The 16913-nt window shown below is 38.1% G+C and overlaps 3 protein-coding genes across 5 annotated transcripts; 2 read left to right on the forward strand and 1 right to left on the reverse strand.

Moving 5' to 3' along the window:
• The first annotated feature begins 4 nt into the window (after positions 1 to 4).
• Positions 5 to 1761, forward strand: pole3 (polymerase (DNA directed), epsilon 3 (p17 subunit)). 3 transcript variants are annotated; one of them, XM_016489496.1, is made up of 5 exons: positions 5 to 101; positions 367 to 447; positions 619 to 704; positions 790 to 908; positions 1014 to 1189. In XM_016489496.1, the coding sequence occupies exons 2-5, from the start codon at positions 382 to 384 to the stop codon at positions 1187 to 1189; spliced, it is 447 nt and encodes a 148-aa protein (XP_016344982.1). In that variant the 5' UTR covers positions 5 to 101; positions 367 to 381. The 3 variants fall into 3 exon arrangements, with proteins under 3 accessions (XP_016344982.1, XP_016344981.1, XP_016344983.1); XM_016489495.1 differs by having other exon boundaries at positions 7 to 164; XM_016489497.1 differs by lacking the exon at positions 5 to 101 and having other exon boundaries at positions 382 to 447; positions 1014 to 1761.
• Positions 1762 to 3222: 1461 nt separating this feature from the next.
• rpl12 (ribosomal protein L12) lies at positions 3223 to 3930 on the reverse strand. Its single transcript, XM_016489498.1, has 3 exons — positions 3819 to 3930; positions 3454 to 3566; positions 3223 to 3275 (listed from the first exon to the last, which is right to left on the reverse strand). The coding sequence occupies exons 1-3, from the start codon at positions 3925 to 3927 to the stop codon at positions 3270 to 3272; spliced, it is 228 nt and encodes a 75-aa protein (XP_016344984.1). The 5' UTR covers positions 3928 to 3930; the 3' UTR covers positions 3223 to 3269.
• Positions 3931 to 6023: 2093 nt separating this feature from the next.
• lrsam1 (leucine rich repeat and sterile alpha motif containing 1) lies at positions 6024 to 15231 on the forward strand. The gene is made up of 22 exons (XM_016489520.1): positions 6024 to 6124; positions 6449 to 6606; positions 6708 to 6764; positions 6899 to 6943; positions 7026 to 7103; positions 7196 to 7264; positions 8247 to 8354; positions 8452 to 8481; positions 8568 to 8690; positions 9319 to 9458; positions 9600 to 9644; positions 10387 to 10457; positions 10713 to 10812; positions 11126 to 11213; positions 11404 to 11478; positions 12244 to 12324; positions 12599 to 12694; positions 13487 to 13585; positions 13673 to 13804; positions 13919 to 13988; positions 14129 to 14283; positions 14430 to 15231. The coding sequence occupies exons 2-22, from the start codon at positions 6535 to 6537 to the stop codon at positions 14550 to 14552; spliced, it is 1857 nt and encodes a 618-aa protein (XP_016345006.1). The 5' UTR covers positions 6024 to 6124; positions 6449 to 6534; the 3' UTR covers positions 14553 to 15231.
• The last annotated feature ends 1682 nt before the right edge of the window (positions 15232 to 16913 follow it).

A 16913-nucleotide genomic window follows, 5' to 3' on the forward strand; every position in this document is an offset into this window, starting at 1 on the left:
ACGGCTATTGGTTGGCGGGGCAGAGCAGTGAGAGGTGAAAGGTTAACGCATGGGTTTGGATGATCAAGCGGGCTGCAGAGCAGTGAAGCACACTAGCTTTTGTACGTATTCGCTTGTTTTGTAGGGAATTGATTTGCGGATATTTCATCTAACGCATATTTAAGGTAACGAAATTCGTTATTTAACGCACTTCCATCGTTTTAGATTGTAGCTGGTGTCAGTTCACCCTCAGATAAGTTAGACGGCTAAGCTAACACAAAGTTTTCGCGGTTGTTCAGTTTGACATCTGATCACGCATCTTAAACAACACAAATCGGTTAATATAAACCAAAATACATTACATCGTCGTGTTGCATCTCTTTTAAGTGTGTATTCAGTGTAATGGCCGAGAAACCAGAGGACCTCAATCTTCCCAATGCTGTCATCACGCGGATTATAAAAGAGGCAGTAAGTGTCATCACACAGCTAGTTATTAGATAGCACGCGTTAAATAGCTGAAAAGCAGCTTAAGAGAAAACCATAGAAATGAAAGTGTTAAGTAAATTGTCTCTTTCAGCCACTGCAGGCAGTTTTATTGTGTTTATTAGTATGCAGTCAACCTGTCCTCTTCGTGTTTAGTTGCCAGATGGAGTTAACGTCTCCAAGGAGGCAAGACGAGCGATATCTCAAGCAGCCAGTGTTTTCGTTCTCTATGCAACATCTTGGTAAGTCAGACGTTTAGTTTCGTTATGAGAAGCTGTACTCTGGCAACCTACCCAAGTGTAACCTCCACTGTTTTGTTGACACCAGTGCAAACAATTTTGCTATGAAAGCAAAAAGGAAGACACTCAACGCTGGAGATGTGATGTCAGCTATGGAGGAGATGGAGTTTGAGCGTTTCTTGCAACCCTTGCGGGAAGCACTTGAAGGTAAATGCTATATGAAACCAAAGAGTTCAGGTCCAGAGATATATGAATTAGTTAAAGCATCTGACATATTAATGTGTATAACTGGTTTATGTGCTGTTTTTTCAGCTTACAAGAAAGGTCAGAAAGGCAAGAAGGAGGCATCTGAGCAAAAACGTAAGGACAAGGAGAAGAAGAACAGCCCAGGTGAGAACGACAAGAGTAGAGATGAAGAGGAAGACGAGCACATGGATGATGAGCAGGAGGGAGAGAATGAAGGCGAGGAAGAGGATGTGGAGAACTGAGAGCAAGCAGGACTTTTATATTTGTTCAGTCCGTCCTGGTTTCCATCAACCATGGCAAATAATAGTTTCCACGTTAATGGTGGGACAATAACTAGCCTATGGTGCTGAATACAAATGTTTCACTTTATGAAATTGAGCAAGTGTACAAAAATGATTGTGGCAACTTTCCTGCGGAGTGCTGTTTTGAATACAGTGAGGTATATTTCAAGAGAAAATGCACATTGTCTCCTCAAATTCACTTTAATCAGTTATACATAACACAGTAGTACCCACACAGTTTTAAGCAAATAAATGTACTATTACCGGAGTCAAGAAATTGGAAAAATGTGATGCGTGTTAATGATTTAGGATGAGAAATAAAAGGTGAGCAGCTTGAAGTACTCAAACATTTTGTAAACAAGGTTTCTGCTGTTGCGAAACATTTATATTATGCCAGTTTTTTTTCCCCGTTTTAAAAGTCAGGTTTATTTTCTAGGGCAACAACACATATCTAAGCTTACATACTTTTGTACTTTGTATAACTTGGGAATATTTGAGTACCTGTTAGCCATTTTTTTTCAAATAAATAATTGTAATTCTAAAAGGTTCTTTTTTTGGTCGTCAATTTATATGCTTAATGTGTCTTACTGCAAAAAAATCCTGGTATCTTCAGTTGAATGCCCTTTGAGTGTGTAGTTCCAAAATGTGGTACTCCCTAAATACAGTAATATACACGCACTGGCCACTTTATTAGATACACCTTGCTAGTACCAGGTTGGACCCCCCTTTGCCTTAAGAACTGCCTTGATTCTTCGTGGCATAGATTCAACAAGGTGTTGGGAACATTCCTCAGAGATTTTGGTCCATATTGACATGATGGCATCACGCAGTTGCTGCAGATTTGTTGCCTGCACATCCATGATGCGAATCTCCCGTTCCACCACATCCCAAAGGTGCTCTATTGGATTGAGATCTGGTGACTGTGGAGGCCATTTGAGTAAAGTGAACTCATTGTCATGTTCAAGAAACCAGTCAGATGATTTGAGCTTTGTGACACAGTGCATTAACCTGCTGGAAGTAGCCATCAGAAGATGGGAACACTGTAGTCATAAAGCGATGGACATGGTCAGCAACAACTCAGGTAGGCTGTGGCGTTTAAATAATGCTCAATTGGTACTAAGGGGCCCAAAGTGTGCCAAGAAAATATCCCCCACACCATTACACCACCACCACCAGCCTGAACCGTTGAGACAAGGCAGGATGGATCCATGCTTTCATGTTCTTTCCACCAAATTGTGACCCTACCATCTGAATGTCGCAGCAGAAATTGAGACTCATCAGACCAAGCAACGTTTTTCCAATCTTCTATTGTCCAATTTTGGTGAGCCTGTGAGAATTGTAGCCTCAGTTTCCTGTTCTTAGCTGACAGGAGCGGCACCCGGTGTGGTCTTCTGCTGCTGTAGCCCATCTGCTTCAGGGTTCGACGTGTTGTGCGTTCAGAGATGGTATTCTGCATACCTTGGTTGTAACGAGTGGTTATTTGAGTTACTGTTGCCTTTCTATCATTTCTAACCAGTCTGCCCATTCTCCTCTGACATTTTCGTCCACACAACTGCCGCTCGCTGGATATTTTCTTTTTCAGACCATTCTCTGTAAACCCTAGAGATGGTTGTGCGTGAAAATCCCAGTAGATCAGCAGTTTTTGAAATACTCAGACCAGCCCGTCTGGCACCAACAACCATTCCACGTTCAAAGTCAAGCAATTTGTGTTACCAAGCAATTGAACCGGTGTATCTAATAAAGTGGCCGGTGAGTGTATGTTCCACTCATATAGCCAATGAATTACTTTTTGACTTCAAGGTCCCCCATATAGTCTCGTGTGTTGTGCTATTTTTGCTGTAATTATTACAATGCTGCTTGTTTATAAGCTTAAACAGAAACTGGGAGTGTTTACGTTAAAATGTGACTATATAAAATGATTATTTCTGTTTTCTCATATCTTGGTTCGTGTTTTCTAGCATCTTAATCCGTTTGACAACCACTGAAAGAAAAATCAAAACACTTTTGTCATTTTAATGTTTTATTTTGTCTTCAATCCTTTTTACTCCTGCAAGTAAGAAAATGTACAGTTAAAACCAGCAAGTAAAAGGCAAAAATAAATTATATACACGCACATATATACACATACATATATATATACACACATGCACATATATACACACACACATACACACTATATATATATATATATATATAACCAAAGCATAATGGAATTTAATACTTACAGCTGGGCATTCAATTTTGCCACTGTTGATGTCATCAATGACATCATGGGGAGGGCGACCATCAATGGTGCAGCCCACAGACTGAGCTGTGCCAAGAATCTCTTTAATGGTACCTGAGAAACCGAGAATAAGATCAGTTTGTACGGTCATCTAAATCAAAATCTCTCATTCATAAATGGTTATAATGCATGTTCCAGTCTTTTTGGCACAGGGTTAACCACCGAGTTGATTAGTCCTGCTTCCTAGAGCTGGGTTATTATTAGCCTCCTCTGGACAGTACACAGTCCCTTTTACAGACTAGCACAGTGGCGGGAGGCTGAATGATAAATATTGCTCTCAGATACATAAATTCTTAAAATACATACCACTAAGTTCCCTGGCAATAGATCGTGGCCTCATGACACGGGCAACGCTGATGATCTCATCAAAAGAAACACTTCCAGAGTGCTTAACTACAAAAGAAAACGCAAACATGATACAAACATCAGGCACATATAGAATGCGAATAACAAACTAATACCATGTACATTACCTTTCAGAAGTTTGGGGTCGGTGAGACTTGTAAACGTTTTAAGCACAAGTCTCATGCTAAAAACTTGAACACATCCTGGCTGAATTCATTTGTACTGAAACACCAAGGAGCTTATGTTTTGATCAAATAATTTAGCAGTTATTTGCATATATTTGTCTCTTCGCGTAAGGCATGTCCATTTTTGTGCATCTCATGTACACTAGGGGAAAAAAAAAAAAAAAGTTTTTTTTTATTTGTTTATTACTAGAATTAGTACATTTTCATTGAGGAACTTCTAGATTGTGTAAGACATTACAGAGTGATCTTGTTTCTAAACGTTGCAGGGGGAAAAGCCCCAAATGAACTAAAACGCTTTTTCCAGCACCGAGCGTCATTCATTGAAGTTCAGCAAAAAGCAGCTATGCAAATAACTCTGTCATACCTGGCTTATGTAAAACAGACAGGCCTGTGCAGGATTACTTCAAATCTATTCTTTACAGCATGTTCTAGTTGGGGTCAATATTAAAACCCTATAACATGCTGTTGTGGTTTCACTAACAGACAGAAACTGACATCACACAGATGGCAAAAAGGATTACTCTGCTCCCAGCCTAACCCCAAGGTATGCACTGCCACTAAACTTTTTTGTAGTGTAAGCTTTCAAAAGGTTATCCTTCCTCTAAAGTTTAACTGGTTCATGTATCTACATAGTCTGGATGGGTAAAAATATTACATTACATTGCAAATGCTATACTCTGACCTCACCTGCTGGTCACTTTTTGTGCTAAAACGTTAAACACACAAAAAGTATTCTTGTAGCTTTATAAAATTGCGGTTGAAGCACTGATGTCATATTGATGGGCCTTTGTAGTTAACGTTGTAGTTACACTGCCGTCTATGGAGTGTCTCAGAGCTCTCGTTTCATCAAAAATCTTAATTCCGAATGCGTTCCGAAGATGAACGAATGTCTTGCGGGTTTGGAACGACGTGAGGGTGAGTAATCAATGACATAACTTTTGTTTTTGGGTGAATTAACACTTTAAAATTTCTAACCATTATAGCTTCAGCTCAGTTTTGCCTTACAGCAGCACGTGAAAACGCGCGATCTTTTTAATCCTGAGTGCTGTGAAACTACAGCAAGAAACTGGTATTTTATCAAAGACCACAGAATAAAGGGACTTTGAGTTTTACATTCACGACGCTACATGCACGGAGAAGCTACAGATAGTAAAGATGCTATAGATAGCATTTAAAATACACGCCTCTAGGATAAACTACAAATATCTTATATGTTGTATGTACATATATTCAGCTTGAAATGGTTCAACGAAACTATACCGTTAGGTACTTTTTTTGTAGTTTTACCTTTCTACTCATTTATTAGTCCCAGCACGCGAAAGGCCAAGGCGCAGACATGGCCGCTCAGACCTAATCAGAAATCAGTCAAACGGTTACCGTATTCATCTTTTTAATCCTGAGTGCTGTGACACTACAGCAAGAAACTGGTATTTTATCAAAGACCACAGAATAAAGGGACTTTGAGTTTTACATTCACAACGCCACATGCACGGAGAAGCTACAGATAGTAAAGATGCTATAGATAGCATTTAAAATACACGCCTCTAGGATAAACTACAAATATCTTATATGTTGTATGTACATATATTCAGCTTGAAATGGTTCAACGAAACTATACCGTTAGGTACTTTTTTTGTAGTTTTACCTTTCTACTCATTTATTAGTCCCAGCACGCGAAAGGCCAAGGCGCAGACATGGCCGCTCAGACCTAATCAGAAATCAGTCAAACGGTTACCGTATTCCAGACATACCAACTTTAATCTCGGTGGGGTCGAATTTAGGAGGCATGGTGTATCAGATGAAGTTGACCTCAGTTCGACTTGAACTGGTGACGGTGTCGGATGAACCCGGATTCGGGACGACCGAAAAACATAGCACCTTCACCACAAAATAGAAAAGGCCGATGAAGTGTGGCACCACCAATATAAAGCCACGAAATATCGCGAGAACTGAACAACCTTTCACTCTGCGGCGAAGCATTACGTCATTCACAACATCCGAGAAGTTGTTCCTGGTGTGTGTTTGTGTGTGTGTGTGTGTGTGTGTGTGTTTGTGTGTGCTGCCAGAGAGGGAGTATACTAGGTAACACGGACAAGAAATTAATACTGAAACATTTGAAGAAACCCATGTTTTGATTAAATTATTTAGTTAATTTAGCGGTTAATCGCGTATATTCGTTTTTCGCGTACGGTATGTACAGTTATTTATATCGCGCTATTTGGCTTCAAGACCAGGTTTCAGTAATCATCAAAGTCTAGTCAAAAAGTGTCATTTGTAGTCCTATGAATATAGAGGGACTATAATTTGTAATATAGCAAGTGTTTATTTGTGTGTTTCTTGTCGTACTTGACTTTGTTCACACTGTTCTACTATGTTTCTGTTTCTTTGGAAATGTCAACACCACAGTCAGTCAATTGTCACACTAACATCCAGTGGCTTTTGTGGATGTTGTGGGGTTTTGACTGGGCAAACAAAATCTCACTTGCCTCAGGATGTTTCTGTTCTCCAAAAAGAAGAAACCCAGTGAGGATTCCATTAAACGCCTGGAATACCAGCTATGCTTGGTGAGTTTTTTTTTGTGGGGGGTGGGGGGGGGGCAACATCCTACTGTCACAGTGCACTCTGCACTGCTTCAGATCTTAACACACATGCCTGTTTTGTGCAGGCCAAAGAAGCAGGTGCTGATGATATTCTGGACATTTCTGCCTGTGAGCTTGCAGAGGTGAATTTCAGAAAGCCTTAATATCATTATTTACATATTGGTGAAATTTTCATCTAAGACAGAAGATGAATCATTGCTAGATATCTGAGCTTCTATCCATATTGCAACAGTTCTTACACAGTGCTTGTCTGCAGGTTCCCTCCAGTGCCTTCTCCATATGTAAAGTCCTCCAGAAGAAAGTGAGTCTATTTACTGCAGTGTTTTTCTCTGAACCTTTGGTGGGAATCAGATCTTTCACAGCCGTTTCCACTTTAATTGCAGGTGTTAATTCTTCATGGAAATGACCTGATGTCACTTGTTCCTAAAGGTTGCTTCATTGGTGCCTTAGCAACTTTAAAGGTGAGAGAAATTGATTGATGACAACAGTGCCAAGCAAATAACCATCTTACACTTCTGTACAGTGACAACATCTCTGTGTGTCAATTCGTAAGGTGTTGGACCTGCATGAAAATAAGCTCACGTCACTTCCTGATGACATCGGGCAGCTTTTGTCCTTGCAGGTATTTTTATTGTATATGAACAAAGCTGATGTGAATTGTTGTTTCTTATGTGGCATTTGAAAACAGAATACTGTTTTTAATGCTGATTTGTAAAAGACCCATTGGCATAATTACTGTATATATCACTGTGTAGCACTAGGTAGGTTAGTGTGTCAAAAGTTTTTTTTTTAATTAGTATTTTTATTCAGCAGGAATGCATTACATTTGATCAAATGTGAGTGTAAAGACCTGTAGTAAACAACAGTAAAACAATTTTAAATATCAACGAATTATGAACATTTGTTTCACGGTTTTACAGGAATATTAAACAGCTGTTTTGAACATTGATAATAATAAGAAATGTACCTTGAGCACCAAATCAGCATATAATGATTTCTGAAGGATCATGCGACACTGTAACGAATCATCCACTGAAGGCGGTTTGAAGTGAGAACCCAAGTGCAGTTTTATTTACAGTGATCCAAACAAGATACACAGACTTGACTTAACTTGACTTGACGAGGCATGAACAGACTTGACGAGGCATGAACAGACTAGACTCACCGACAGCAGGTTACAACATCAATACACGACGAGAGACAATGGCAACATGATGGCTACTTATAGCAAACAATACAGGTCACATACTGAAAACTGGAGTCATTGAAAAATGAATTGATGGGGAAAAAAATCAGCTTTGCCATCACTGGAATAAATTACTTGTTAAAATAATTAAAATAGAAAACATATATTTTAAATTTACAGGTTGTGTACAATACAGATTATGCATGAGATTTGGTTAAATATTAAAATGTATATGTAAAATGTAATATTAAAAGGTCGTGGGTTCAATTCCAAGGGAACACACATACTGGTAAAAAATAAATAATGCTTTGGATAAAAGCGTCTGCTAAATGCATAAATTAAATTAAATTAAATTAAAAACCCCATGTGATGGTACAAGGCCAATCTGTGCAGCTGGTTTGTTTAATTGGATTTAGAGATGAGTCTGGAGTATTGCCCTCCATCCCAGTATTTGCTGCCTGTGCTGGAGCATGATGAAGGGAAGCAGGAGGTGGATTGTGTTGATGGTGAAGAGATGGCCTGGCAGGTCAGTCATCACTATTAATCAGCCATTTCAAACAGTGCCTAAAAATGTAGTGGGCCATTTGATCTGTTAATGTAACATATTCTATCTGACACTGCAGAGCAAATTCATGGACTATGAGAAAAGAAAGGTATGTTTGATTTGGTTTCTTTTTGTTATTGTTGGATCATCCAGTGAAGTAGTATTTACATCGTATTCTCTCTGTTTCTCCACTAGGTGCAGAAACAGCTGGAAAAGTTGATTTTTGAGAAAGATCTTGAAGAGAAACGGAGAGAGCACACTCAGCTCCTCCTCCTCAACAACTCCCACAAAGAGGATGTCCTGCTGTCTGTCAAACTGGTAACAATTTTTATTGTAGAATTGAATGTGTTTTTACAAACTTATGACACATTTGAGTGAATTACACTATCATTCAAAATTTTTGGGGCAGTAATTTTTTTTAATTTTTTTTAACAACAGGTCTCTCTGGTCACCAAGGCTGCATTTATTTGATTTTAATATACTTAAATATAGTAAGTCAGTAGTATTGTAAAGTATTATTCAAATTTAAAATAACTTTTTTTTCTATTTTAATAGAACGTCTTCAGTATTACATGATCCTTTAATTCTAAAATGTTGATTTGTTGCTCAATAAACATATGTTATTATTCTGACTGTATTATTAATATTTTATTAATATAGTATTAATAATATTTTTCTGTAATATTTTTGTGGAAAATGTGAGGCTTTTTTCAGGAATCTTTGATGAAAAAAAACAGCATTTATTTGAATTAGAAATCTTTCGTTTTGTTACATTATAAATGTCTTTACTGCCACATTTGATAAATTTAATGTATTCTTGCTGAAGAAAAGTATTAATGTAACAGGTTGTACTGTCACTACACTTAGCTAGCTAATAAAAACATGTTTTCATTTACAATGACCTTATTATCAGAAAGATTAGTCTCTGTGCTTTTCTGTCTCTCAGGAGCAGCAACGGTTGGAGTTAGGTGTGTCTCAGCAGCAGAAGGCCCAGGAAACAGATAGGCAGAAAATGCTGGATAAAGTACATCTGGCAGAGAGCAATATCATGAGTCGCATCTCTGACCTCCTACTTGATAACAAACGGTGAGGGTACCGTGTGAACCATTTTTTAAATATCTCACTTTTTCTTTAGCTACCATTATCACTTTAGTCATGCTAAGTCCATTAGTATTCTGTAGTTGAAGGGTGGTTATTTATTGTGCATTTGTGCTAATTTGATTATAGCCAGGCAAAGAGCGGCGAGTTTCTGCAAGCTCTGGAGGAAGACCGGTGAGTGGAAATTACGCGTGGGTCGAACTCTGTAATGGAGTATGGGCTCCTGCCATCAATGCAGCTCTTGCTAAGTGAATTTCTTTCTTTCTAATGGCACCACTTAAGAAAACTTCAGTCCAGATTTAGTGCAAGCACTGAGCTGTTTGGACAGTGCCACTGTTGTGGTGCTTCTACAGCACACAGATTGAAGTTCAACATTTACTGTTACATTCAGGTATTTTTGGAGATGTCAGAAAGATCTGGAGTGCTACTTTAAGTTGTGGTTTCACAAACGCTGCAGTGGGGTGTTAGTTGTGTATCAGAATCTGTTGTTTGTAATGTATACACTACCGTTCAAAAGTTTGGGGTTGACAAGGTTTTTAAATGTTTTTGAAAGAAGTCTTTTATGCTCACCAGAGTCACATTTATTTAATCAAAAATACAGTAATATTGTGAAATTATTTTAAATAGATTTTTTAAAAACATAATAAATGCCTTTACTGCCACTTTCGATCTATGTAATGCATCCTAGCTTAATAATGATAATAATAATAGTAATAATAATAAAATAAAACAATTATGAAAAGTAAAAGTAATAGAACATTTCCTTAAAAAATATTACTGACCCTAAACTTTTGAACTGTAGTGTATGTAGATGTTAATCACACACATGGTGAAATCTGGGATTTACCGTGATGTTTTTTTTTTTTTATTTGAATAGAGATACAGTTATGAATTTGTTGTATTTGTTGTTTTTTAGTATACGAATGGAACACCTTACTGCCATCACACAGGATGAAGCCAACTCTCTTAGGAAGAAGGAAGTGGCAAGTGAGTTTTAGAAATTACAATTATTTTTAGATTTATTAGGAAAGTCATTAGAAGCTCTGACAAAACAAGCTGCTCCAGACAAGTTGGTGCTTTGGTACTCATAGTTTGAATTAGACCTGCATCATGTCCCAATCTCACTTCCCCTATTTTCTGTCATATCTACTGCCTCTATCAGTTAAAAAAGTCTCATAAAAAGTGAATAACATTTAAAAGAAACTTAGCTATTGTGGTTCTGAAAAGGCTACATGTTTGCAGGTGCCATGCAAAGGATGCTGTCAGAGAGCTACTCTTTAAGGTTACTTCAGGAGGCCAGGGAAGCTAAGACACAGATTCTGCTGTCTGAGACCTGCAAGAGGTGCTTCAGTTCCCACCAATACATATGCTTTTGAACTCTATCCAGCAATTTTTCACTCTGTTTACACCTGATATTAACATCCGTCTCTGTGATCTGACCACAAGTGGTCAGGCGAGACTGTTTTCTCTTGGTAACACTCATTTCAAATGCATATTCTATGACCACTTGTTTGGATTTCAAAGGGACATTCTCTGATTTTGAAATCACTTACTATGTTATTGTGCTGATTGTTAATAAAAAAACCTCAAACAGCAGTGAGTAAACTGCATTTTTTCTTGTGTCTTACTTTTTTCTTTTTTGCCCCTTTATTTAGTTTGGACTATATGGATAGGAAGTTTGACCAAGTGTTGTCCCTGCAGCAGCTAGACAAAAGCAAAGCCATTAGTCAGATCCTTCAAGAGGTAACTATTTAAATCACTAACCTACTATGTACATGAATTGAAAACTGTTATTAAAAACTAGTTTGCTCTCCATCCATCCATTCACTCCACAGGCAAAATACATTAATGAACTACTGTAGATATTACAGGTGGTGCATTGTTGGTCTAGTAGGTCTTGAATGATTAACCCTAATTGGCTTTTGATTTGCAGGAGGAAATGCAGAAGGCCGCCTTTGAAGCCCTCCAACTCCAGAAGGACAGTGTGCATGCTTATATCCGTAATCAGGTATGCTGATTAAAGTTTCCTTTAGGATAGAAGAGCCAACAAGACCCCACAGATACAGTGATTTACATCATACTACTGGTTGATTGAAGGAGTTTTAACTTTATCAGCACTGTCATTTCTTAACATATACACCACCATTCAGAAGTTTGGGGTTGATGTTTTTTGAAAGAAGTCTTTTTATTTTATTTGATTAAAAATACAGTAAAACAGTAATACAGTCATCACTGTATACAGTGTGCATACAGCAATCACTGTTTTCTATTTTTATGTATTTAAAAATGTCATTTATTTCTGTTCATTTATTTCATTCTAATATGTTGATTTGGTGCTCAAGAAACATTTCTTATCAATGCTGAAAATTATGCTGCTTCTTATTTTTGTTGTTTAAAAACTTTTATTTGAAAAAGAAATATTTGTAATATTCTAAATGTATTTACTGTGGATTTTGATACTTTTAATGTGTCCTTGCTGAGTAAATTGATTAATTTCCTAGAAAAAATTACTGACCTCAAACTTTTGAATGGTAGTATAATCATTAACAAAGCCATTCGGTGGATATTTCATGGTCAGCTTATATACTGTTAAAGTAAGTAATGTTTCAGATGGGCTTGTGTAGCCATTCTAGTCATTAAAAGCTTTTTTTGGTTTCAGTCAGCCCATGCTTCTCACATCCCACCTCTCACTGGATGCAGAACCCAAAAGGTGGCTGTTTTATCATGTCTCAATGGGGCCATTCACACCCCCACTGTATGCTTGTATCCATAGATTAAACTCATAGAGACAGAGTTAATGCAGTTGACAAAGCTGGAGGTTAAGAGGAGGAATTTGGACACTGAGAACCTGCAGGTACGTAGCAGCAGTAGATGATGTGGTGGTTTCCTGTCAGTGCTTCATCATGCTGTGGAGTGTAGAGAAGAGTAATGATGACTCTGTCATCGCACATCACTTCTCTTCCTTGTTTTTACATTTCTCTGTCACTCTCAGGTTTCTTGGCCATTTCGTCCCATTCCTGTTTAAATATCATGCTCACACCACCTCTATGAGTTATCACAGTATTCTGGGAGTATGAATCCTTTGTGTGTGTTTTTTTGTGTGTGTATTTACTGTGTGTGTGTGTTAGGAGGTGCTAGCTGACCAGAGGACTGCTCTGACTGACCTACTGCAGCAGTTACTCAAACAGAAGGACCAAAGGGAGGAGGAGCTCAGGATGGTTTTGGTAAGTGATTATGGACCAACTTTCTTGATTCTTGATTGATCAAAAGAGACATTCGAAATTGGATCAGTTAACTGAAACATTTCACATGCTTCAGTCACTGTTGCAGAAATCACGTTTAGGTCATACCGATATTGTCAAAAAACAGCATTTTAAATTTGATGTAAATGTGTGTGGAGAAAAAAAAACCTAATACACATTAGTATCTGAAGAATACATGTTATCTTTGACAGGCTTTTTATTTTTTTTGTAAAACTGTTAAATAGTAAAACAGTAAAAAATGTTTTATTAATTGTTCTGCTCTAATTTAATTTTACTGCAGTGTATTATATTTTACTGCTTATTTTATGTAATTTGTTGGACATTTTATTATCAGATAAATGCACCTTAACTTTGACAGCCTTTAAAACAACATTAAAATCCTTTTATTTTCGGTCAAATTTTTACCTCTTTATTATTTAACTATTTTAGATATTATTGGGTTCTAATTGTATTTTATTTCCATGGATTATATTTTACTGATTAATATGTCATTTGTTGAGGCTTTGATATTTAACATTTGTTATTCAGTGTAGAAAAATCAAATAAAGAAATACAGGCCAATTCGAAAACCCCTGCAATGTACCAGACTGATAAATTTTAGCATGGTAGTCGCCACTGGGTTAAAAAAAAATATACAACCTGATACATAGTGTTGGATTTGTGTAGGACTTTGAAAAAAGCAACAGATGCGTCTGTATGTTGCTTGTACTTTGTAAGCTATGGTGCTACGTTTTTTTTTGTTTGTTTTTTCAGGTGGAGATGGCGCAGAAATGTGAATCCAATCAGCAGAACTACTGGATGATCCAGTATCAGAGGCTCCTGGATGCCAAACCTCTGTCTCTGCGGATGCAGGTCAGAGCAGCTCTCCTATAGGCTCAAAGACCCTGTGTTTAAATCACAAAATCATGGATGCTCTGCTGACCTCTCCTTTCTCCTCAGGAGACAGCTGTAGATGCAGATCTGGGGAATCTGCTGTGTAAACTCTCTGCTCAACACTACCTGCCAATCATAGCTCACCACCGAATCACTGCTGAGGCCTTGCGAAACATGACCACTAAAGACCTTAGAAAGGTCCGCCACATTTCCTTCTGTGTTTTAGCACACAGAAGTTTTAAGTAGTGTGTGTCTCTAGGAATTTGTCATCAGAGGTTTATGTCCATTAAAATCTTTTCTGTGTTACTACAGTTGGGGATCAATGAGGTTGGCGTGCAGAAAGCTCTTCTCCACTGGGCCAGAGAATGCACTCTGTCTGATCGTAAGAACATACATTTTCTTTTGAGGACATGCCATTTTTAATTAGGTGACATTTGTAAATGCTTCTCAGCGATGTTTTGTTTTTAAGTTGTGATTGAGGGTATCATAACATGTTTGCCCCTTCAACATTGCCTAAAACAGCAAAAGAGATGCAGGAAGCTGGTCCATCCACTCCAAGCGCCCCACTTCAACAGCAGCTCACTCCTCCACTGACCCCCAGCACCCCCCTCACCCCCACTGCCCCAAGTCCTGATAGTTGGAGCAGTTCCGAGTGTGTGGTGTGCATGGAACATGAGGTAAGGTCTCAATTCTATCTCAGTATATTTTTAAAAGAACAATGTTTGTTTAAAATAGAAATTCTTTGTAACAATGCAAAATATTTGCTTTTCAGCAGCTTTGAAAGAAACCGTAATTTCCTCTCCTGTTCTGTTTTGTGTCACAGTCGCAGGTGATCTTCCTGCCGTGTGGGCATGTATGCTGTTGCCAGACCTGTAGCGATGCCCTGCAGTCCTGCCCTCTGTGCCGTGGCTCTATATCTCAGCGGGTCCGTCTTTACCACGGCTGAAGCTGGCGAGTGTCCTACCATGGTCAGGATCATACCTCATGTGTCATTGTTATTCCTTCCTCCCATTTGCTGCATGAAATCGTAGTCTGTGAACCTTCAAGCACTTTAGAAGTTACTGGATTTTTTCTTCCACTCCCATTACAACTAGCCAGTCAAAGAGGAACTTACACAGCAAGACATTTGTCTAATAGGATAAGGTTTTATTGTTCATCATAAGCTAGTCACATTCCAATAAATTAACAGCAAGAAAGTAGTTGATAATGGTTCATTTAACTCAAACCTAATAGGAATAGATAATAATAAGACTGTTGAGCTTTAGTATCGCCATTGATGTACCCGCTCTAAGCACTTGTGCCTCTTCTGTATTTGATTTCAACTCACCCCCCAACTAAATTTTAAATATCTGCATGTTCTCTACAGTAAAGCTAAATCTTCATGCCCCGCCCTCCATGTTATTATATCAACATTGTTGTACAGTAAGACCAAATTTATCACCATTCAGGGATTTTTACATCAAGGACAATAGCTGTAATGTTAAAGTTTTAATCATCATTCTAATTTGATCAGAATTGGGGCATCACCCCACAGCTATAATGACAACAACACAGAGGAACTATATCATTGGAATCACTATCACAACAATTTTTTCCAGCTGATGAACGATAAAAAAATATTTACAGGCCAATCAGAATCTGCCTCACTTTAAAGAGCTTGAGCATTTAAAGTGGCAGCTGACATAACTACAGTGTGCGCTTATAATAAACAGATTGTCCGTTGGTGTGGATGCTAATACATTTATTGTTAATAAGTTGTCCTTATACTTGGTGTTCTTGGTGTGAAAGGGCCTATACCCTGCAGTACCAGATAGGGCTGCACGATAAATCGAAATGGAATCGAGATCGCGATTCGACAGAAGCTGCGATTGTCATGCGTATCTTTCAGTGAAGCACGGTTCTGTGATCAGCAGTAAATCTCCATCCGAAGGCCAGAGGGCGCTCTCGTGCTGAAACTCCAAATATCGTGTGTTTCTTTCTTCCATAACGCACAATAGGTTACACCAGCGTTACTAACAAATTGTGCATGACAATCACATTCGATTAATCGTGCAGCCCTAGTACCAGAGTATTTGAATACTTTCATTTTTAATGTAAGATTTTAATTTTTAGTTTAAATGTGACTCTTTACATTTGAATTTCAACATTTAAATGTTTTTAACTGACTTGGCAACACAGCAGAATAGACAATTATAGGTTGAAGGTGAAACCTTTCTGAAGGCACTGTACTTAAAACTCTCCAGACATTCATCCTAACAAATGCACTGTTAGTCCTTTTTACATTGTCAACGATCCAGTTTTAAGCAACTTTAAGTATTGCACACACCCAATATTGTTTCCTGAATCTGTGTACTTCTGTGAACCTCTCTTCATCCAAGTGCTCTTATATGCAAGTCTGCTTCTCACTGAACATGTACAGAATGAAAAAAGAACTTAATCTCTGTAATTAAACAATATTCATTTAATTTCCTATTTCAAGAATTAAGCTTTAAGTGTTTATCAACATGATACAAACTTTTAATCTGTGTGCTTTGTGTGATACAGTTATGCTGTATGGATCAGACTGGACAAATATGTCTTTTATTTGCTGTGCATCTGCCATTTAAGAAAAAAAAATGAAATCGTCAGAATGTTTAGTAGAAGTAACTGTAGTATAAACTTATGTACACACTGTAGTCCTCCTGCTCTTATTTTATTTCATAAGAACTGATACAGTTTGTGGTCGTTTTTTACAACACAAATGGCACCTTATCTGTGATACCCGAAGTCCTTATGCTTCCCCAATTGTGATCGTTCGTAAAAACAGTGGAGCAATACGCATGTGTATTCATTATCGTACACTGAACAGCAGAACGCTTCCAGATCAGTACACTACCCCACGTATAGATGATGCGTTGGACTGTCTTGCAGGAAGCAAGTGGTTTTCAGTCTTAGATCTTCGGAGTGGCTATTACCAAATAGCCATGGCCGACAAAGATAAGGAGAAGACTGCCTTCATATGTCCTCTGGGATTTTATGAGTTTGAAAGGATGCCGCAGGGGGTTAGTGGAGCACCTGCGACATTCCAAAGACTAATGGAGCATGCAGTGGGGGACATGCATCTGCTAGAAGTGATAGTGTACCTTGATGACATTATTGTTTTTGGTTCCACTCTGGAAGAACATGAACGGAGGCTTTTGAAAGTCTTAGACCGTTTGGAGGAGTATGGTCTGAAAATCTCCCTTGACAAATGCCAGCTCTGTATGTCACAAGTCAAATATGTGGGCCATATTGTCTCCTCTAATGGTGTTGCTCCTGACCCAGAGAA

Source organism: Sinocyclocheilus anshuiensis, unplaced genomic scaffold, assembly GCF_001515605.1.
Source record: "Sinocyclocheilus anshuiensis isolate Anshui unplaced genomic scaffold, SAMN03320099.WGS_v1.1 scaffold386, whole genome shotgun sequence".
NCBI classification, from domain to species: domain Eukaryota; kingdom Metazoa; phylum Chordata; class Actinopteri; order Cypriniformes; family Cyprinidae; genus Sinocyclocheilus; species Sinocyclocheilus anshuiensis.

Excerpts from the sequence above, each read along its gene's own strand:
- lrsam1 (XM_016489520.1), top strand. The coding sequence starts at position 6,535 with ATGTTTCTGTTCTCCAAAAAGAAGAAACCCAGTGAGGATTCCATTAAA. Across the intron at positions 6,607-6,707 it reads TGGAATACCAGCTATGCTTG|GCCAAAGAAGCAGGTGCTGA; the intron begins GTGAGTTTTTTT and ends TGTTTTGTGCAG. Across the intron at positions 7,104-7,195 it reads GTGCCTTAGCAACTTTAAAG|GTGTTGGACCTGCATGAAAA; the intron begins GTGAGAGAAATT and ends TCAATTCGTAAG.
- rpl12 (XM_016489498.1), bottom strand. The coding sequence starts at position 3,927 with ATGTTTGCGTTTTCTTTTGTAGTTAAGCACTCTGGAAGTGTTTCTTTT. Across the intron at positions 3,567-3,818 it reads TATTGCCAGGGAACTTAGTG|GTACCATTAAAGAGATTCTT; the intron begins GTATGTATTTTA and ends TCGGTTTCTCAG.
- pole3 (XM_016489496.1), top strand. The coding sequence starts at position 382 with ATGGCCGAGAAACCAGAGGACCTCAATCTTCCCAATGCTGTCATCACG. Across the intron at positions 448-618 it reads CGCGGATTATAAAAGAGGCA|TTGCCAGATGGAGTTAACGT; the intron begins GTAAGTGTCATC and ends CTTCGTGTTTAG. Across the intron at positions 705-789 it reads GTTCTCTATGCAACATCTTG|TGCAAACAATTTTGCTATGA; the intron begins GTAAGTCAGACG and ends TGTTGACACCAG.